Raw genomic sequence first — 18,194 nt, forward strand, 5'->3', positions numbered from 1 at the left:
AGCATGCTAGTTGCTGAAGTGAGACACAAGAGATCAATGGCATGGAGAAGCAGAGAGACCGAGGGAAAATTATTGGGTTCTCATATGGCAGAGGCAAAAATGTGAATAGTAGCAAAAAAGTCAATGGAAGACCACGGATGCTGGTGTGCATCAAGCTTTGGTATGGATTGAAAGCACATTCAGGATCAGAGATGTCAGAATTATTCCCCGTTGTCTGCAGTCTCGCAACAACTGCTGCATGTGAGATCTTTTTTTTTATTATTATTATGCATAATAATAATAATAATAAGCATAGTTCCATATAAGTTGCTTCAACTCTGCATTTATCTCTAAGTAACCAATTCAAAGAAGCAAAGCTACAAACTGATTTTGGGACAAATAAAATTCCAGATCTATCCCTTTCAGCCTAACTATGCAGTCAAGACAGCAAACCTAGCTATGAGCAACATGGGAGGGAAAGGGAAAGCAGCCAGAAGGGCCCAATTTGGATACTCCCAAGTTAGCTCTCGATTTGAGGTTTCTGAAAAACTATCTGTATCTCCCAAACCTTTGTCTTTCCCAGTAAGTAAGGTACCCTGACAAAGGATACAACACTGCACCCAAATCCACGGGTAATTCATAAAGATCCTTGGCCTTGGGCACTGGATGTTCTCTAGTCTGCTGGGCTCCGTGACAGCTGAAGTTTATCAATACAGATCAAAATTAGGTTATTCACTTTGATGAACTGCAGTGACTTTAGAAACACATTGGATGTCTCTACCCCATTTTCTTTAGGAAGGCTACTTTATTTTCGCTACTCAGTAAACTTAAATATGTGGCAAAAGTTATAATGTTGCAGAGAGGTTAAGTGTAGTCAGTTTATTTTGTGCACTTTGCTGAAGTGTTTGTGAACTTTTAAAAAGCAGTGCTGGAACAATTTTAGAGAGAGAGAGAGAGATAGCATTTCAGACAGTACATGTGTAGGCAAAGACCTGTATTTGCACAGGTACTCAACAGACACAAACACTTACATATAAATCACGCTGGCTTGATCCTTCAGATGAGTCTTGTTCTGAACCAGTTACAGCAGTCAAGCCACAATGTTTTAGGTACTGGCTTTGAAAGACATTTAGGTCTGAAATATCCAGATACATGATACTAATATTTCATGGGGAATTCATAAGACACTATTTAGCCTTTTTGGGGGCCTAAACCTCCTTAAAACCAAGCCTGTTAGAGCTAATCCGATCCTTAATAGAACTGTTGAGGGTACATTGAGCATTGCATTACTGTGTCTTCTTACACAATGGAAGGAACATTTCTATCAAGATAACCATGCTGTTAAATATAACATGGCATTGTTTTCTCCCTCACTAACCTGCGCACCTCCTTGATCTTTCTAGAGAAGGACCATCTGTTAGTGTCTTCTCTTTTCCAGTTTGTGGCTTGCTCTTGTAATAGATGGGGAAAAAAGTCTGTGCTTTGCTCATTTACACACAATCTGTGGACAAAGAGCTTTGCTCTCTAAGGCTGCCCCAGAGCAGGGAGTCAAGTGGAAATGTTAAGTCACCATTAGAGAATTGTTAAGCATGAAACTCAGGCAGATTTCAAAAAAGTCAGCTAGTTCATCAGCTACATGAATCAGTGTTGTACCCTTTCCTCTGTCCGTGTATTCACTGAAACCATAAAATTGCCCATCAAAATGCCCTACAGCAACGTGCACAAATAGTGTTTAAAGACAAAGTTATCCTATTTTTCATTACTACTTCAAAATAGAAAATAACAGGAGTCAGCGTCCGTCATGCAGACATCACCTGTGCAGGCCAAGGCGCAATGGACTTGCACTCTAACCACCTTCTGAGGATCTCCAAATAACAGAAGCAGAGGAGTTTTTAACACTACACTTTTCACATATGATCTTGTAACCACAAGAAATAAGTTTTGCGATCAATGATTTCCAAATCAGATCCTGTCAAAGCTTCAGTTAAGTGCTTGTATGTCACTGGAAAGGGATGGAATTTCCTTTAAAAATATTGATTTGCTCTTCTGGAACATCTCTTTGGCAAGTGACCCACGAAATAACAAAACCACTTTCAAGGTGGACATCGTTTTAGATCTGATCCCATGACCACCATAAGAATGTTGAAGATGCATACTGGTTGAGAGGCCAGCATTTTGGTTAGGAAGCTAGATTTGACAACTGAAAATGTATGTTCATGTTTCTTTACCTGCCACAGGTGTGGGGTGGGGATTTTGGGTAGCCCCCTTTGTGTATCAGCTGTTCAGCAGGAATAGCAGCTTACAGGAATGTTATAAACACACTAAATATTCTGTGCTGTTTGGTTTTATAGTAGTTGAGAACACAGCAAATCTATAGACAGATAATCAAAGCAGAATAGGGTTTTCAATTACTTTATCTGAGAATAAACAAACCCCTGTATAATTATACTCTTGCCAATTATGGTACATAGCCTATATGAATTTACATTCCTAATAAGTACACGCAGTTTTTTTCCAATCACTATCCGAAAAGATTTGACACAAATTAATACCACCTCCACCACCCAATCCAAAACAGAAATGAAAATCCCCTCAAGCCAAGACCCAAAATAATAATTTGTCTTGGGAAATGGAAATGAAAAGTATAGTAGTTGTGAACAAGAGCATTTTCTCTACAGTAGAATTTGTGTTACTCTCAGTAGCAAACACCTGCTCTCCTAGTATTTCTTAGAAATGAGAACTAGGTCCTTGCTGATCATGCACTGATACCAAATGACCATCGTCTATATTTTCTGTTGTCTTTTCTTGTGACAGAAAAGGATCAGCCCAGGGACATGAGCTCCTGTCATTGCTGGGTGAGTGGGCATTCCAGCACTCAACTGGTAGTAGCTGGGGTTGAGAAATTAAAGTGCCATACTAACGAATATACTGTCCATCATACATTTGCCATTTTTTTCATCAAAAATGAGATTTTTGGCATCAAGACCCTGTCAATAATTATTTATGCTGGCAGTCTGAGCACTTGCAGCAAGACAAAGCGGTAGCAGAATGAATCATTGAGTGTCCAGTGACTCCATAGGTGAGCTGTAGAGGAGTGTTGTTTACCAAAACATTTGTGTTACAACATTGCTTTTCCTGCCCTAACCCTCTAGGTTGCACCGTATGTAAAATCATACCTACCTATGATAAATGCCATGTTTCTCCTTTCTTTCCAGCAAGATGCTGAGTGGAGGAATGACGTAGACCTGAATTAGCTAGATATATGTGGGGTTTATTTTCTTTTCATTGAGTTTTCAACATGTGATACAAAATTTATGAAGAATCTGTTAAAGCAAAAGCAGAAACAAGCTTCCCCCTCCCAAATTATACTATTCATGACAAAGTGGAAATAATAAAATTAAAAAAAAAAAGTAGATTTTTTTCATTTAAATGTGTTGATCCTTGAAAACGAATGAATAAGCAAAGACTTGATGGAAATGTGTGGGCCTTTTTAACCTTAAGGGTTATCCCAGCATGCACCTACATCATGCATACCTACTTAAACACTGTGGTGGTTTATGGTAGTGATAGTGTTAGATGATTTTCTACCTATAATGAGTCTTTCAACAGTGCAAAAATGCTCATGAAAATAATAGCATGGATTTAAGCTTTGTGTAGGCATTTCTAGAAGGATATGGCTTTTGTGGAGGGGTGGTGGTGAATGTATTCTCTCTACAACAACTTGACCAAAACCAGGATGCCTGAAAGCAGATTCTGACATACCACGTTACACACTAGTGGCTGGATTTCTTATGGAAAAAACAGTGAAACCTTGCCAATTTATTATCCGTTTCCTAAAATTCCAGACAAGGAACTGATGTATGAAAATCCATGCAAAGGATGTGGGTCTGATGTGACACCCTGCATGCTGAACCGGCTGTAGCAGGGTTGTCATTACGTGTTCCCAGTCCCCAGAGCTGCGAGTGCACGTTGGGTTCGTGGGCTTCTGTCGTGGTGCTACTTGGCTTGCGGCGTATGGTGGACCAGTGTCCCTAAATAATCTACACTTTTTCAAAATATTTACAAATTGTGCAATTAGAGATTGCTAATAATCAGGCAGTGCTTTCTGTTTGGAAGCCCGTTAAATAAAATCTAACTGGATGGAATATACAGGTACAAGTACAAGACATTGTCATTTCTACTACAAGGTTAAGTGTGTCATGTGTACAAACATGGCACATTACAATCGTTTTACAATTCATTCACCAGATGGGGCAAGAAACCTGACTGAACTGTACGGGTAGCTGTCTTAATTACACTAGGAATACAATCAATATCAATTTATGCCTCGCCAGCACCTGAGGATCTCAGAACTTCTCACTGGTCCTGCTTCGGTTTGATGCTTAATTTGGTGGAATTATTTAGCACTGACACAAGATTAACTGAAACCAGAACATAGTTCAAGAAATAGAAACATGGGCGGGGTGGGGTGGGGTGTTATGCCTTTGGCACTTCACTCCTGACACTAACAAGTAAATAATGATTATGATGACTACTGGGAGGAAGTATGAAAGTAGCTTAAGATTCTCGGGGGGGGGAGAAAACAAACACACAAAAATTATCATAAAATTAAAATTAATATTAAAAAAGGTGGTTTCTATTTCCTTTTTAATTCCTACCTCAGCTGCTTAGATATTTTTGATGCCTAGCCCCCAGTCATTTCAGCAAGAGGGAGGAGTTTCTATCTAAAACATCAGTAAAAGAAAGATGGGGTCATTGTTCTCTCAGCATCTGGCAGGTTTTGAGCCATTCCGTCTGAAATGGGATCAGCAGCATGCAGGCAGCTCTGAGGGGGAGCTAAATGTGTGAAGAAAGGTCGCTTGGGCATGAGACTGGTAATGAATGACTGAACATACAAGTTGATAAAATGGAAGTTTATAATCCCTAAAGCATCTGACTGCTGCAGAAAATTGTTAGGAATTAGCTACATGTTCCCAAGTTTTTGTCAGCCTAAGGGTAAAGGCTATTGCATATAATGACCATCAGGTTATTTAAAGTCTGATTGTTTAGGGGAGTAAAGCACGCATTATTGTGCTGCAAATCATACAATTTATTGTTCGATTTTTTTAAAGCAAGTCTTATGTTCTGTATTGGCTACACTGTACTAATTAAGCATTAGCTCCCCAGTAGTGCACTCCTCTGTTGCGTGCCTGTCCTAGCTCGCAGCTAACATCGCTAGTAGGAATGCACAGTGGTAACAATATATAATTAATCTTTGAATTGAAACACATCCCCAAGGCTTTTTAAAGTCAAATGCAGGCTTAAGTGATTTGCAGAACTATGACTACGGTGTCTATGAAATAGAACTGGAGTAGATTTTCCTAAGAAAAATGATCATTAAAAGCGCCTGAACATAAACATATACCACACATATAAGAAAATAAATCCTACGCAAAGTTATTCAAGCTTTTGTGGGGTCTTTTCTTTTTTGATGCTGGAAGTCCTAGATAAAGCCTTATTCCAGAAAGTGGAAGACTCATAGTAGAGTAAATCTCAATAACTGCTGCAGATACCACATGATATAACCTTCAGAAACAGGCTGAACATCCTTCCTCAACCACAACAGGGCTGTCTCACATGCTAAAGGCAAAGTACTTAAATATGGTGTGGAATAAAGATCCAGATGGAGAATTTGCTCTAATGGCATGATGTTTAATAGACTGAAAGTAGGGCATGAAAAATGCTTAATATGGGCCACAGTCTAAATGCCACAGAGATTTCAATATGGTGACATAACCATACTATGATCTGTCTTTTTCCTTCATTACAACAGCCTTCTTTTTACAGGAGATGTGTGCACAAATACTGAGTATGTCTGCTGTATATCTGCACAGACTTATTGTTTGCATTTCTTTTTTATCATTTTTGTGTGACTTTTCTGTTGTTGAATCTGTTTGGATAAACAACACTCCACTTCATAACACATACATAAATGCAAGATCAATTTATACACACCCATTTATAAAGTTGCAAAAAAATATGAAAAATAATGGCAGCGAATGAAACAGAAAATATGATGTTTTCTTTTGGTTTTGGTGGCTAACTATACACATAGGAAAAACATCAGTAAAACTCAGTCACCATATTGATCAAAAATGACAAGGATGTTTTATTATCTAGGTAAATCACTGGAGTCTGTGGCATGCTTTGCTTCATATGTGAGAGGTGTGCAGCAGGCACCAAACATGCACTCACTGGGTCGTAACCAGAACTAGCTCTGCACATCTTGGGTGCTAATAACAACCTAAGAATAGGTGGGAGACATGGGAAGTCCCCACGCAAGCCCTAGGCAAACCATGCATACAGTTAACCTATTCGCTACACTTTCTCCTGACTTGGAATTCTAGAGATATATCCACCTGCAGAATGAATTTAAAGCATTATTTTTGTCTGTGGAAACACAGTTTAGAGCAAGCTTCAAGGGCACTCCGGTAAGTAAGTGGATGTCTGACTACGGACATGGAAAAGTGATGTATAAAGTATTATCATTTCATGTAAATGCAAACAAGACAACATGAAAGAAAGGGGGAAAAATAGGCAGCTGGAGGACATATTTTTCCCTGAAAATTGTCATTTACATGAATGACATCATTTTACTATGAGTTTGGTTACTTGGGGTGAAACTGATCACCGGGTAATTTACAAAAAAAGTAAATTACAAAATAAACATCTCCTACTTTACCCTGGCAGCTGATATTTTTATTTAAGGTCTGCATGACTTGCCTTTTTTCACTAGTAAATCAGTGTTAAATCAAATAGCCTTACCTATGTTTATGAGCACTAGAAATCACTAGGGCTCACAAAAAATTGCAAAGTGAATGTGTGTGATGTTTAGGCTGAAAAGCCAAGAAACACCAAATATGCTGCCACATATCCTTGTTATTCAAAATTATTATATAATTGTATATGGAGAATGACTGCCAATGGGAATGACAGCCATCTCAAATGGCCAGCCTCTGTCCTCTAATGACGTGGAAACTAATACAAATTATGCTGGCTTTAAAAAAAAATGTAAATCACAAACAAAGTTTTAAACGTTCTAAAGGAAGATTTTAGGATTTGATGTGCATTTTTTAAGCAATTCTGGGTGTCTGGGGGAATTGTTTGCTTTAAGTGGAATGCATACAAGGCTGCAATAAACATGAACATAGGCAACTTCGGGAGATCTTCCCCAAGTAGAACTCAGTCCAAAGTTAATGAAATCTTTTCACCAAATCTTATTGCTTTCAATGAATTTTGCAAAATGTCCCTGAAAAGTATGAAGCACAGCAGACTGTCCCATGAGTATAATATTTATGCCTGGTCAGCATTTTAATTTCCAGATAACTGACCTGTAAAGAATTTTCAGGTTTGGGTGGGTGTTTTTTTTTTTTTTGTTGTTTGTTTTTTTTAATCTTTTGTTTATGCTTATTTTTTAGGCCTTTTAAATAATGGTGAAAGTTGTACTTTAAAATGTACTTTAATGGCCTTTGGATTAAAAAAAAAAAAAAAAAAAGAAAGAAAAATCAACCAAAGCAATTTAATAGATCCCGTGACTCTTTTTGAAAATCAGATTGATTCAGCTGAGGTGTCTTTTTTACTTTTTCTTTTTTCCTATGTGTATATTAGAAATCTAAATTGATTAGTGCTTTATTTGTACTTACAAGTAAATGCTGGATTCATTGCCCCCGATATCAGGTGACTGGAGTTTCTGCACAAGTATCACAATTATGCCAATAAAAAGCACAAAATTTATCTAGGGGAAAAAGAAAGGAAAAAATGATGACAGTAATATTTTTATTTTAAAGTATGAGAATGAGACATTCTCAGTGACTTGCTGGCTCCATTGCCTTATTCTTCTCCAAACTGTAGACTAGAAGTTTTACAGGGTCAAGAGTAATGGGGTAAGTTTACGAGGGTGTTGTTGCCCCTTTTCCAGGCAAAAATATCTCCCTTGCAGCAGCTAAAGCAAGACAGAATTTCTTCAGTCCCAAGCACCAGATAAGACAAGCATAAACAAAAAGATTCCAACGTTTTTCATTATCAGCCAGTGCAAAGAATAAAAAGAAAGATCCCTGAATATCAAAACCAGATAGCAAAGATCTCAACAGTAAAAGCATCTTTAACACCCATTCTCTGAACTCAGGTCCTTCTCAGTTTAGCAGTATTTATCTGCCACAGTTTAGTGTCTCCCCTTTCCTGAAAGTCCCAAGCTGTGCCAATTTCCCTCTGCTTGGCTGAATCTGGCCCAGGATGGCATGGCCTCTCATATTTTTGAGAGGGGAGATGGGGGGGGGGGGGGGCATGGGTGTTAATGTTCATCCTCCTGTCTTTTAGTTTTATGTCATCCTGGGCATCTTCTCTTTCATAGACTCATGTAATTACAGGTATAGATTTAGAAATCTGGAGATTAATAATATCAGTTTATTTTGATACTTTGGCTTCAGATTTGGCTGTCACCAACTCCATAGTTTCTTAATGCAAGAAGAAAACAGTGGGAAATTTGGTCTTTAAGTTGGTCTCTTAACAACCTTTTGCTCCTGTAAGAAGACCAAGAACTGAAACTAGATGTGAGCATCTCTTACAGAATTTTCTATCTAATCTGAGAACTGCAGACAAATGGAGACACCCAGTCATTCCTTGCTAGTTGCTTTAATCTTTAATGCCTTCAACAGAAGCAGGTATAACTGATTTCCCTAAGCTAGAATGTGATCCTTCATAGAATATGTCTGTAAAGCATGGAAATTCACATACATCAGTTTCACAAAAAAAACAGGCCAGTGGACCCTCTCCGTCTTGATGCTCTCCAGTGTTATTGGCTGAAATGCCTTTAATGTGTCTGAAGGTTACTGTACTTTAAAAACTGTCCAAATACTTACAAGGAACCTGACCTGACAAACCCCCCTACCTGCAGCCAGCTACCTGTGAGCTGCATGTCTGGATTTTTACAACAGTCAATGAAGACTTTGTCAATGCTGCCACTGGCATAAGAGCAGCTTAGCATGCCCACAGTAGACACCTACATGTGGTAAGCCAAACAGCTTTTCAGGTGCCACTAACCACATTGTTTAGGGGCTCAATTCAACTTCCTAACTGGAGGAGCCTGACACCATTTAAAAACTCCCGTATTCTTTTGTGGCAGCAGCTGGAGCCTGAACAGGGTACTTCAGAACCTCTCAGTCATCCATACACAGGTATCCAGCATCATTTGAGTCAAATCCAAGACCTCCGTCAACTAAAGAGAGCCTAGACACCTTGTGGACAATTGAGCATTTTGCACTATGTTCAGAAGAGTATTATAAAGCTAATATTAGATAAATAAATGTAGCTAAGAAATTAATTCCTTTGACCACTCCCAGTCCAGTTTCCTAGTCACTGGTATCTAGTATTATTTTAGATGCCCTGGGTTGTCCCACTTGCCCTTTGGCTGCCACCCCAAATAGCACAGGATCCCCATACATCCTATGTCATATCTGCCAGCCCCAGGCAAATGCTCCATATACTTTAGGGTCTTACTTATGGCATTTGGTATCTATGTTTAAGAAGCTGAAATACTCCCTGTCTACATAGTCTTTGCTTGTAGGCAGTAGGCAGTGCACCATCGTTTAACTTGTGCTAAACCTTCTTTGCGACAAGGGAGTTACTTGGCATTGTGGATGGCAAATGATGGACACTCAGACAAGCTGGCCAGTAGTCCAGCCCAGCTCATGCAGCATAGTTTGTAAAGCCATCTGAAGCTATTTGCATTGGTTATTTGCCCTCAGAAGTGTTGAGGAAACACCTCCAAGTGCTACTTACCATAATTGATCCAACCACAGGACCCTTGATCACCCACCACAAGGCAGTGTTGTCATTCATGTCCCAGCAGCTGCAGTCATTAATGAAAGGATGGGGTGGGGAAAGAGAAAGAAAGATAAGATAGAGATATAACAAGGGAGTTAATAAACTTACAACAATTTTTAAGGGAGCAGAGCATAGGAGACGATTGGTCTTGTAGCTACATTATTTTGAGTTCAAAGGTTCTTTAGCTTATCCATGTTGTAGCTTTCATTTGCAGCCTTAACCCAACTTATCTGAAAGTAAAATGAATATTTTTGTGGCAATTTCCATGGTACCTTTTACTAAATATTTTAGACATTTTGGAAAAAGCCTTTATGTGTGTTTCTGTGTCTACAATGCAACTGTAGCATTTTCCCTTCAAGCTAACTTCTCTGTAGAAGGGGAAGGCAGGGGTGGGGGGTGGGAGTGCAGGGAAAGATAGGGATACCTCGAAGGGTAAGAGAAGGTTATTCCAAAGTTTGATGTCTCAGTTACTTTTCCAGGATTAACAGATATGAATATCGTTTCCTGATCCTGACATGAGTCTTCTTACACACATCTAGTACACCAGGGTGTACTAGATACTGGTTGTATTCACATATAGGAATGATTTTCCAGTCGTTGGGTTCAAGTCCTACCAAGGAGCCAGGATTCATCTGAGAAGGCTCAAGTACTGGGCAACAGTTGAATATCAGCTGCTTTTTTAAGCTGTTGGGAGTGAGTGATCATAAGTAAGCTGACATTTCTACCTCAGCATTTAAAATCTTCCTCTGTGTTCACCAAAGGATTCTTCAGAAGTTTATTCCATATAGGTGCATTTGGACAGTCATTTGTAAAGAAAGCGAATTACAGGACCCATATACATAAAGGGCTTTAAAGTTAACAAATATTTTTAAAGCTAGAAAAACAAGAATAATGAAAAAAATCTTATTTCCCCTGTCACACTGCGCCACCCCCGCTACACTATTTTAAGTCATTAAGAATTTGATTGTCAGTTAAAATTTTTCTTTTATTTGTCTTCTCTTTCTTCCCCTCATGCTTCCCTCTAAAAAACCCAATAAAATCACAGACAAGTATCTGCTTTGTACCTGCAGTTCTGAGAAGGAGGGTTTCCCTCCCACTGGGACAACAGCCAAAAGTCCCAGCAGTGGTTGTCATGGTGCATTTGTCAGATGCCAAGAAACAATTTTGAAAGAACATAGAGGAATAAACCACTGCTGACCTTATAAGAGCTTAATGCAACTTCTGTGTCATTTAAATGGTAGTCTGGTAGCATCTGGGGGAAAAGTGGAAATCCTTACTTCAAACAAAACTATATACATGTGTAAGTGTGAGAAGGCAGAGCTAAAATTCCATCATCAAAGTGCATGTGAGATAAGTCCCACATTTCTCTGGGTGATGTCTGGTTTAGAAACTTCAGTGGAACATATATTTTCAGCTGAGCAATATTATATTTCAGTTGAACAACATTTTACTGGATTCCCATAAAACTAACAAGAAGGATGCGTGTGGTAGAGCTGGTGAGGAATGAAAATTTGGAGATAGGGTGTCAAATTTGCACAAAATTACATATTTCTGCTTCTGTCTGCAAAGCCTAGAAACTTAAAATCTCCCAAAATCTATAGGACTGATGGCTGAGATTTTCAAATGCAACGTAACATTTCTGAGTGATCTTACTATGGATGCTCAAGTTAAAATATTGGAAAGGTGACCCACAGTCAACCACAGCCTGGAAAGCAGGCTCTTTCGAGTCATCAACAATTGTGTGCCACAAAACAAAAGCACCTAAAATCACCAATTATCTTTTAAATTATTTGTATGTGTTTATAAAATAGGCTTCTTCTGAAAATTACCCACTATTTGCAGAGCTCAGCCTCTCTAAGGTGCACATTATACCTACCCTGAAAGAAAAAGAGACACTTGGAGGCTGGGTGGGTTTTTTTCCACACTGATGTATTTTAAATGTGTGTGCTGGGGCAATATATCATCCTCTACAAATGCTTGTTCTTTTTAGACCTATTCCTTTCCTTTTACAGGATATGTCCCCAGAAAATTCAGCTGCCAATTTCTACCTTGTAGATGTCAAGAATGAATCAGATCAAGCTCACACAAAGGTTTTTTCCATCCAGTCCCTGAGACACCTATAGGATAAATGTGCTAGAAGAAACACCATCTTCTCCTCAGATGGAACATGACCGGAAGGAAAAACAAGCAATGCACAACAGATCAGTCTGTAGCATCAGCCAGCAAGCTGTACTACGTAAACAGGTTCCTTAATTTCTTTCAAATGCATTGCTACAGCAGAGGTCAGACACACAGAGCTCTTTCAGAGTGGATGAAGGGAGCCAGAAGGCTGGGGGAGGGATGCGATTTTCATTTAAAAAGGCCAGAGTCTGATCTCTGTTACATCTCTGGTGTACATCTGGAATAACTTCATTGAATTCAGTAGCACAGCTCTGGATAAACAGACAGTTGCATTTATCTCCACAGAAGTGTCACTTACAGTGATGTGAATCAGAAGCTGAAGTCGAGGGAGCTCTGCCAGCTTTATAAGGAACAAGCAGGAGCAGACTCAGATTCAGAGTCTGTATTTTAGTCCATGCCTTTGCGACTGTGGTTTCCCAGTTCAGTAATTTCTGCAATGTTTTCAGGCTCATGCTGGCTTCTCCCCCACTCCCAAAACAATGCTTCCTGATTTTTAAAAAGTAACCACTGAGACGCTCAGCTAGAATCTGTCTAAATGTGTTGCATGCTAAATAGCTTCTCTGCCTAAAAGAAAGAAAAGTGTTTTTTTGGGTTTTTTTGTTTGGTTGTTTTTTTTCCTTCCTTTTTCCTTTTGTGAGACATTCCCCCTACCCGCAAAATGCAAGGACTGTTTGGGCTCCTAAGAAATTAATGCACTTAGGACCAGTGCTGTGATCATAATAATGACACAACAGGGGTTTCTGGCTTGTTTTGCATGGAAAGAAATAATTTAATTTGTCTTAAAGTCAAAATAGAACATTGGGTCAAAGCACTAGCATCCCCACTGGAGGAAGGGCTTTATGTGCTTTCTAAAAAGAGCATGAAAGAAGAAGGATGAAGAAAACCTGAAGAAAACCTGACAGAACAGTGAGTCTTGTGCAAATTTTGGATCCAGGTATCTCTAGTATAAGGCAAAATTAAAACATAAACCTAAATCTCTCGGAAATGGGGTACATAATGATGTCTTCCACTCAAATCAGGGTTTTCAAAGAACCATTGCTGGATTTTTGAAGTTTTGTTCAGCTTCCCTCATTTCCAGCATTTTTCTAATATTTCACCAAGTTCAAACATAGCCGTCATGGAAAAAAACATTGCTAAGTTTGTATTTTCAGAGTGTACATACACGTTCTTTGCTACCAGCTATGTCTGCTGCTTTACCAGACCAGGCAATCTACTGACTACTGGGAGGTGCGGGACCAGCTCTGGGAGCAGCCCTTCCTGCTGGTCCTTTAGAAAAGGATACAGGACATTTGCAGGACCTTTCCCTACAGAAAGAGACCATTTGGGTGAACTCTACCCTTTTGATTTCTTTCTGAAATTATTCCATTCCCTCACTGTTTCTTTTTTTTGCACAGAAGACAAGGTGTGAATTTCTGTTTCACCCCTACTCATCTCCAGAACTAGATTTGTGGGAAAAGAACTCTTCCAGAGGAAGCTAAACTCCTAATTGCCTTTGTAAATCAAAGCTCAGCACCACCTTGTGCAGATTTCACTTTTCACATCAGAGATACTTGCAGTAATTTCTACAGCGGAGCTCACCACCTTCATTTTCCTTCATAATCAGTTGGAAAGGAGCAGATATCACAGGTGTGATTCACTTGAAAGATCTGTTAAGATGAGATAAACCGTATCCTGGGCTGCACTAATTTAACTGAGCAGGGAACGAAGGGCCACTGGCTCAGCTGTGTGTTACAGGGTAGATGCCTACATCTTCTTTTATGAATTCCTTGGTGCAATAGGGCCATAAACCCCAAACTATGGCTATTTATGCAGATGAATAGGAAAACAGGTTGAACACTGGACCTAAACTACACAAATCAATGTCAGAAACGGAAGGAGAAATTAGTCATGTCTTTCGATCACCATATTTCTGTTTCATCCTTGCCACCATGCTGAATGCACTTGATGTCCCATGCAGCGATACTTACCCAGTATCATCAAAGTGAAGTCTCAGCACTGCCCAGACAGTGACACAAATCGTTGGGGTACCTGCAGGGGTAAGATGGTGATATCATTAGCAGTCTAGACACATTTAATACTTAGCAATCAGCACTTTTTGCATCCTCTCCGCTGAGGTTTTATTTCCTAATAGCACTTGTGCATGAAAACAATGCATTGCATTAATTCAGGATTCTAGAAACATCTATCTCAGCCAGAGGATAGGTTAGTCTTGGTGGGATTGAAGAAGCAAAACTGGTCACGGGGGAAGAATGATGTTTCAGGTCATTAGTGCTTGAAGTTTTTGTACCGCATCTTGTTGCACGAACAGTAAAACATAGTCTGTACAAAATAAAAGCAGTGACATCAGCTCCCGTGTCTAGAGCTACTGTAATTATGCAATAATTGCGGAGTGGCAGATGTTGAGCTGTAATGACATTATTATATTCTTTGTGTTCTTATGTGGTTTTGTTGTAAATGATTTGCATATATTGCATTTTCTCTGTTACTGTGTGAAAAACTGATTTTTCTTTACTTATTCAACCAAACCAAATCTATAGAGGATAGTTTTCCTTTACTCACAGGAATATTTCATTTTTTTTCCCTGAAAAAAAACCCAAAACAAACAAACCAAAATCCCCAAAGGAGAATATTGAGGGCAAGAATTTAATTTCTATTTCAGAAAATTCCTTACTCCTTAAAAAATGCATGTAAAATACAAATTAAATCAAAACAATAGAAACCACTGAAAAATCTGGATTTATTTTTCTTTCTGAAAACATTTAAAGTGTGGCTTTTCATTGGAAATATTTTTATAAATTAGTGCAATATTGCATGACAACTCTGGGTAAGTTGGATCTACATTTTATGGCACATAAAATTTTTGACTAGGAGGCTGCCTACATCTATTCAGGCACCACTGGAATGATAAAGTGCTAAAAAGCAAACAGAACAAGGCCCTTGATAACCCCAGCGTGCGGCTGTGAGCGAGACTGTCGTCAGTTGACAGGAACAATTATGTTTCATACATTTTGCGAGGCTGTGTTGATGTCACATTAATTAGTCATTTGACTGAATCTACTTAAGTGAGTCTCTGTCAAATCCAATATTCCTTCTATCAGAAATAAAAATATCCCTGTTAGACCGAGGTGACTGATGAAGCCCTCCTACTTTAAAAAAGCTCACAGAGAAATATTTGAAAGGAAAATGATAAGAATAAAAAAATGATAGGTTTTGGGGATAAGAAATCATGCATATTTAATTTAAATGGAAGGCTGATTTTCTCACATGAGACTAGCTAGAAAACATAGAGATCTTTGCGCTCTTAACAGATACACAATAATAAAAATAATAAAAATCAAACTTGAGTCTTATGTGCTATCTAGAATTTGCACTGATTTGCACTACTGAAATTTGGATGGTATGAATAGCTTTCCAAGTCTGAAACATGGTCAGGAAGACAGATTTATCCTAAATGTTTCATAAAAATATAGTTCAAAAAGCACATTTTAGATCAGCTTGGAGTTCTGAACCATCTGCTATATGAATATGCATATACTCACATTACTTTTCTCTCCATCCAAAGACAGATACATAACTTTATCACACTCTTTTTAGCTTCTTAAGTACCATTAGAAAACAGAGAAGCCCCAAAGGCTGAGAAGAGAGCTACTCTTGCTGACTCTGACTCTGCCCTGAGTTAGGAGAGGGCATTAGGAGAGATCCCAGAACGACAACAGTCTATCCGGAGAACTTTCCAGCATATTGGATATTTAAGAGGAAAAAACTGTCTGGATCAGCACAGCCATATGCAGTTCTCATTAATCAAATGAGGATGCTGACGTGCTCAGCACATTTTAAGAAACAGATAAACACCCAGATGCTGCAAAATGCCGAGCTCTTGCTTACTGCTGCTTCAGTGCAACCCCCTCCACACCAGCTCTGAGCTGAGGGGCTGCTCGCATCCAGAGTCTGGAAGTGCTTCTGCTCTTACCAAGTGCCAATTGCTCCTGTCAGGTCAGGGGAACTGCTATTCAAGGTGAAATACGCAGGAGCTGAGAAAATGTGGTTTAAAAACCAAAACCAAACCAAACCAAACCAAACCATCCACATCTGGAGATTCTCTTAACGTCACTAAAGGATGTTACTGATGCTGCTTTGAATATGATGTGATATCTATAAACTGAACAGCTAGAAATTATTTATGATATTCAACTCAAGATCAAATATCTTGAGGTTGCATTACCGAATGAATTAATCTGTGTAGTTCTTTCTTTACAGAGACTGATTTTTTTAAAAAAATAATTCACTTAATATGCTATATTGCAATATTCTGACATTCAGAAAAAACTACAGATATGAAATTTGTGCAAACTTAATTAAAGGAACTCAACCTCTGATTTATGTTCATATTGCAAAGATTTACACTTTGCTTTCTTTTGTAATTGTTACATTTTCATGTACATAATCCCCAAGGTGTCTTTTAAAACAGCCTTATATCTCAGCTGTAATGTGATTATACATGTGTGGATAGTACAAAGGGAACTTTGAACATCCTTTTCCAATGGTTTCTTTTCCAACAGCCATCATTTCCCAACAGCCTTTTTGTGCCATAGGTTATTTCTGATCACTTACCCTCTTATTTCTTCTCTATACCTTTGCTCTTATTGTAGGAAGACTTTGCCAGGATATGAGAATTTTTGTGTATATACAGCTGCTTCAGGAGGGAAAAACCCAAAACCAGCTGTGGATTACTTGAAGGTTCAGGTTACATGCAGATGGTTTTTTTTCAAAGGACAATAGTTGAAGGCATGTGGTTTGTTTGTAGACTTTACACGTAAATACACAGGATTATTTCCAGATTATTTAAAAAATACGTTTGTTTAACTATAAAAATTGAGCTTAACCTTCTTAGGGTACATTGAAAATGAATGTATTCTTCTGCTTTCACCATCTGACTGCTGCACAGAAACATCAGCAAAGAACTGCTTGATATAACATATTGCAGGAATTAGTTTATCTCCAGAAGGCCAGAACAAAAAATAATTACATCTGTTGTCATCATACAGCTGGCCTTTCTGAAACAAATCTTGTTTCTTTCCACTGCAAGTTTCCATTTCCCATCCAGGTAGGATGAGCATATGTCGTTACCCTTTGGAAACATTTACAGTTTAGCTATTAGCTGGAAGAAAGGCACAAATAAAGTCTTGGAAAATGGACCAGACTTAGCATTTCAGATTTGATTAAGCTAAAGAACTTGGCATTAAAATCATATCTTGGAGAAGGCAATTTTCAGTTGTGGACTACATCTCTGCAAAAGATGCGGAGTTGTCCAGATTGCAGTTCAACTCTATACAGACAAAAAAAGCAAAACACGGTTCGGTCTGCAGTGGTACTTCTGTATGAAGACTAAAACTATACTTTGAAAATCTATGTGGAAATATTAGGTAGTTTGTTGGAGATCTCTTGCACACTGAGACACATTTTAGAGAAGAAATGGCACATACCCCAGCCGATAATAGTGTACCAGTAGAAATATCTCCTCTCTGGGAAAAAGGTTTCTACCAATAAAGTGAAAAGGTACAATCCCTCAATAAAAAGCCAGAAGTAGTTGGACATGACACAGTAATGAAAAAACACCATCACCGCTTTGCATTCCACCTGCAGAGAATCAAGAAAAACAAAGTTACTTCCATGTTGTTTCCTCCTAACAGATAGAGAAAATGCTTTCAGCCTCTCCAAATCTCTTAATGGAATGGAACACAGCTGGGACTAGTATTATAGACTTTTAACAGTAAAGTTTTAAAAGCATGAGAAGAATGTGAGGTGCCACTTAGGGAGCAAAGCTTGAAAGGGCAGGTAGCCAATTTTACCCATGGGAGGTGGTCGATGAGCGTCTGCAGACAGCTTGAGAACATCATGCGTTAGTGGGAGTTCACATCGTCAATGAACACTAATTGCTAGATTTAAGGCCCCTTCCAAGGATTAAGTGCAGAGAAGAAAAGAATCCAGTTGTGTATTGAGAAACCTGAGGAAGGATGTGAAATGGCAGGATGATTGTGGTGAGCCCTGGGAGTGGGATCAGAAAAGATGCTCCCTCCTGTGCGAGGTTTAGAACTGCACTGCCTTGCTATTTGTGGGTATTGTCACTCAGGGACAGAAAATGAAAGTAAGCTGAAGTGTAAAGAAAGCAGAGT

The 18,194-nt window shown here is 38.8% G+C and overlaps 1 protein-coding gene across 4 annotated transcripts in view; it reads right to left on the minus strand.

Annotated features, from left to right (window-relative positions):
- The window catches only part of ADCYAP1R1 (ADCYAP receptor type I), a 141,021-nt gene that overhangs the window by 19,482 nt on the left and 103,345 nt on the right, over positions 1–18,194 (minus strand). For all 4 annotated transcript variants that reach the window (XM_055710029.1, XM_055710028.1, XM_055710027.1 and 1 more), the window contains exons 10-13: positions 17,505–17,658; positions 13,989–14,049; positions 9,796–9,865; positions 7,662–7,753 (exon numbers count right to left, since the gene is read on the minus strand). In XM_055710029.1, coding sequence (XP_055566004.1) covers positions 7,662–7,753; positions 9,796–9,865; positions 13,989–14,049; positions 17,505–17,658 — 377 coding nt within the window. The remainder of the gene's footprint in view (positions 1–7,661; positions 7,754–9,795; positions 9,866–13,988; positions 14,050–17,504; positions 17,659–18,194) is intronic.

The sequence above is a fragment of the Falco cherrug genome, chromosome 4 (genome assembly GCF_023634085.1).
Source record: "Falco cherrug isolate bFalChe1 chromosome 4, bFalChe1.pri, whole genome shotgun sequence".
In the NCBI taxonomy this organism is placed as follows: domain Eukaryota; kingdom Metazoa; phylum Chordata; class Aves; order Falconiformes; family Falconidae; genus Falco; species Falco cherrug.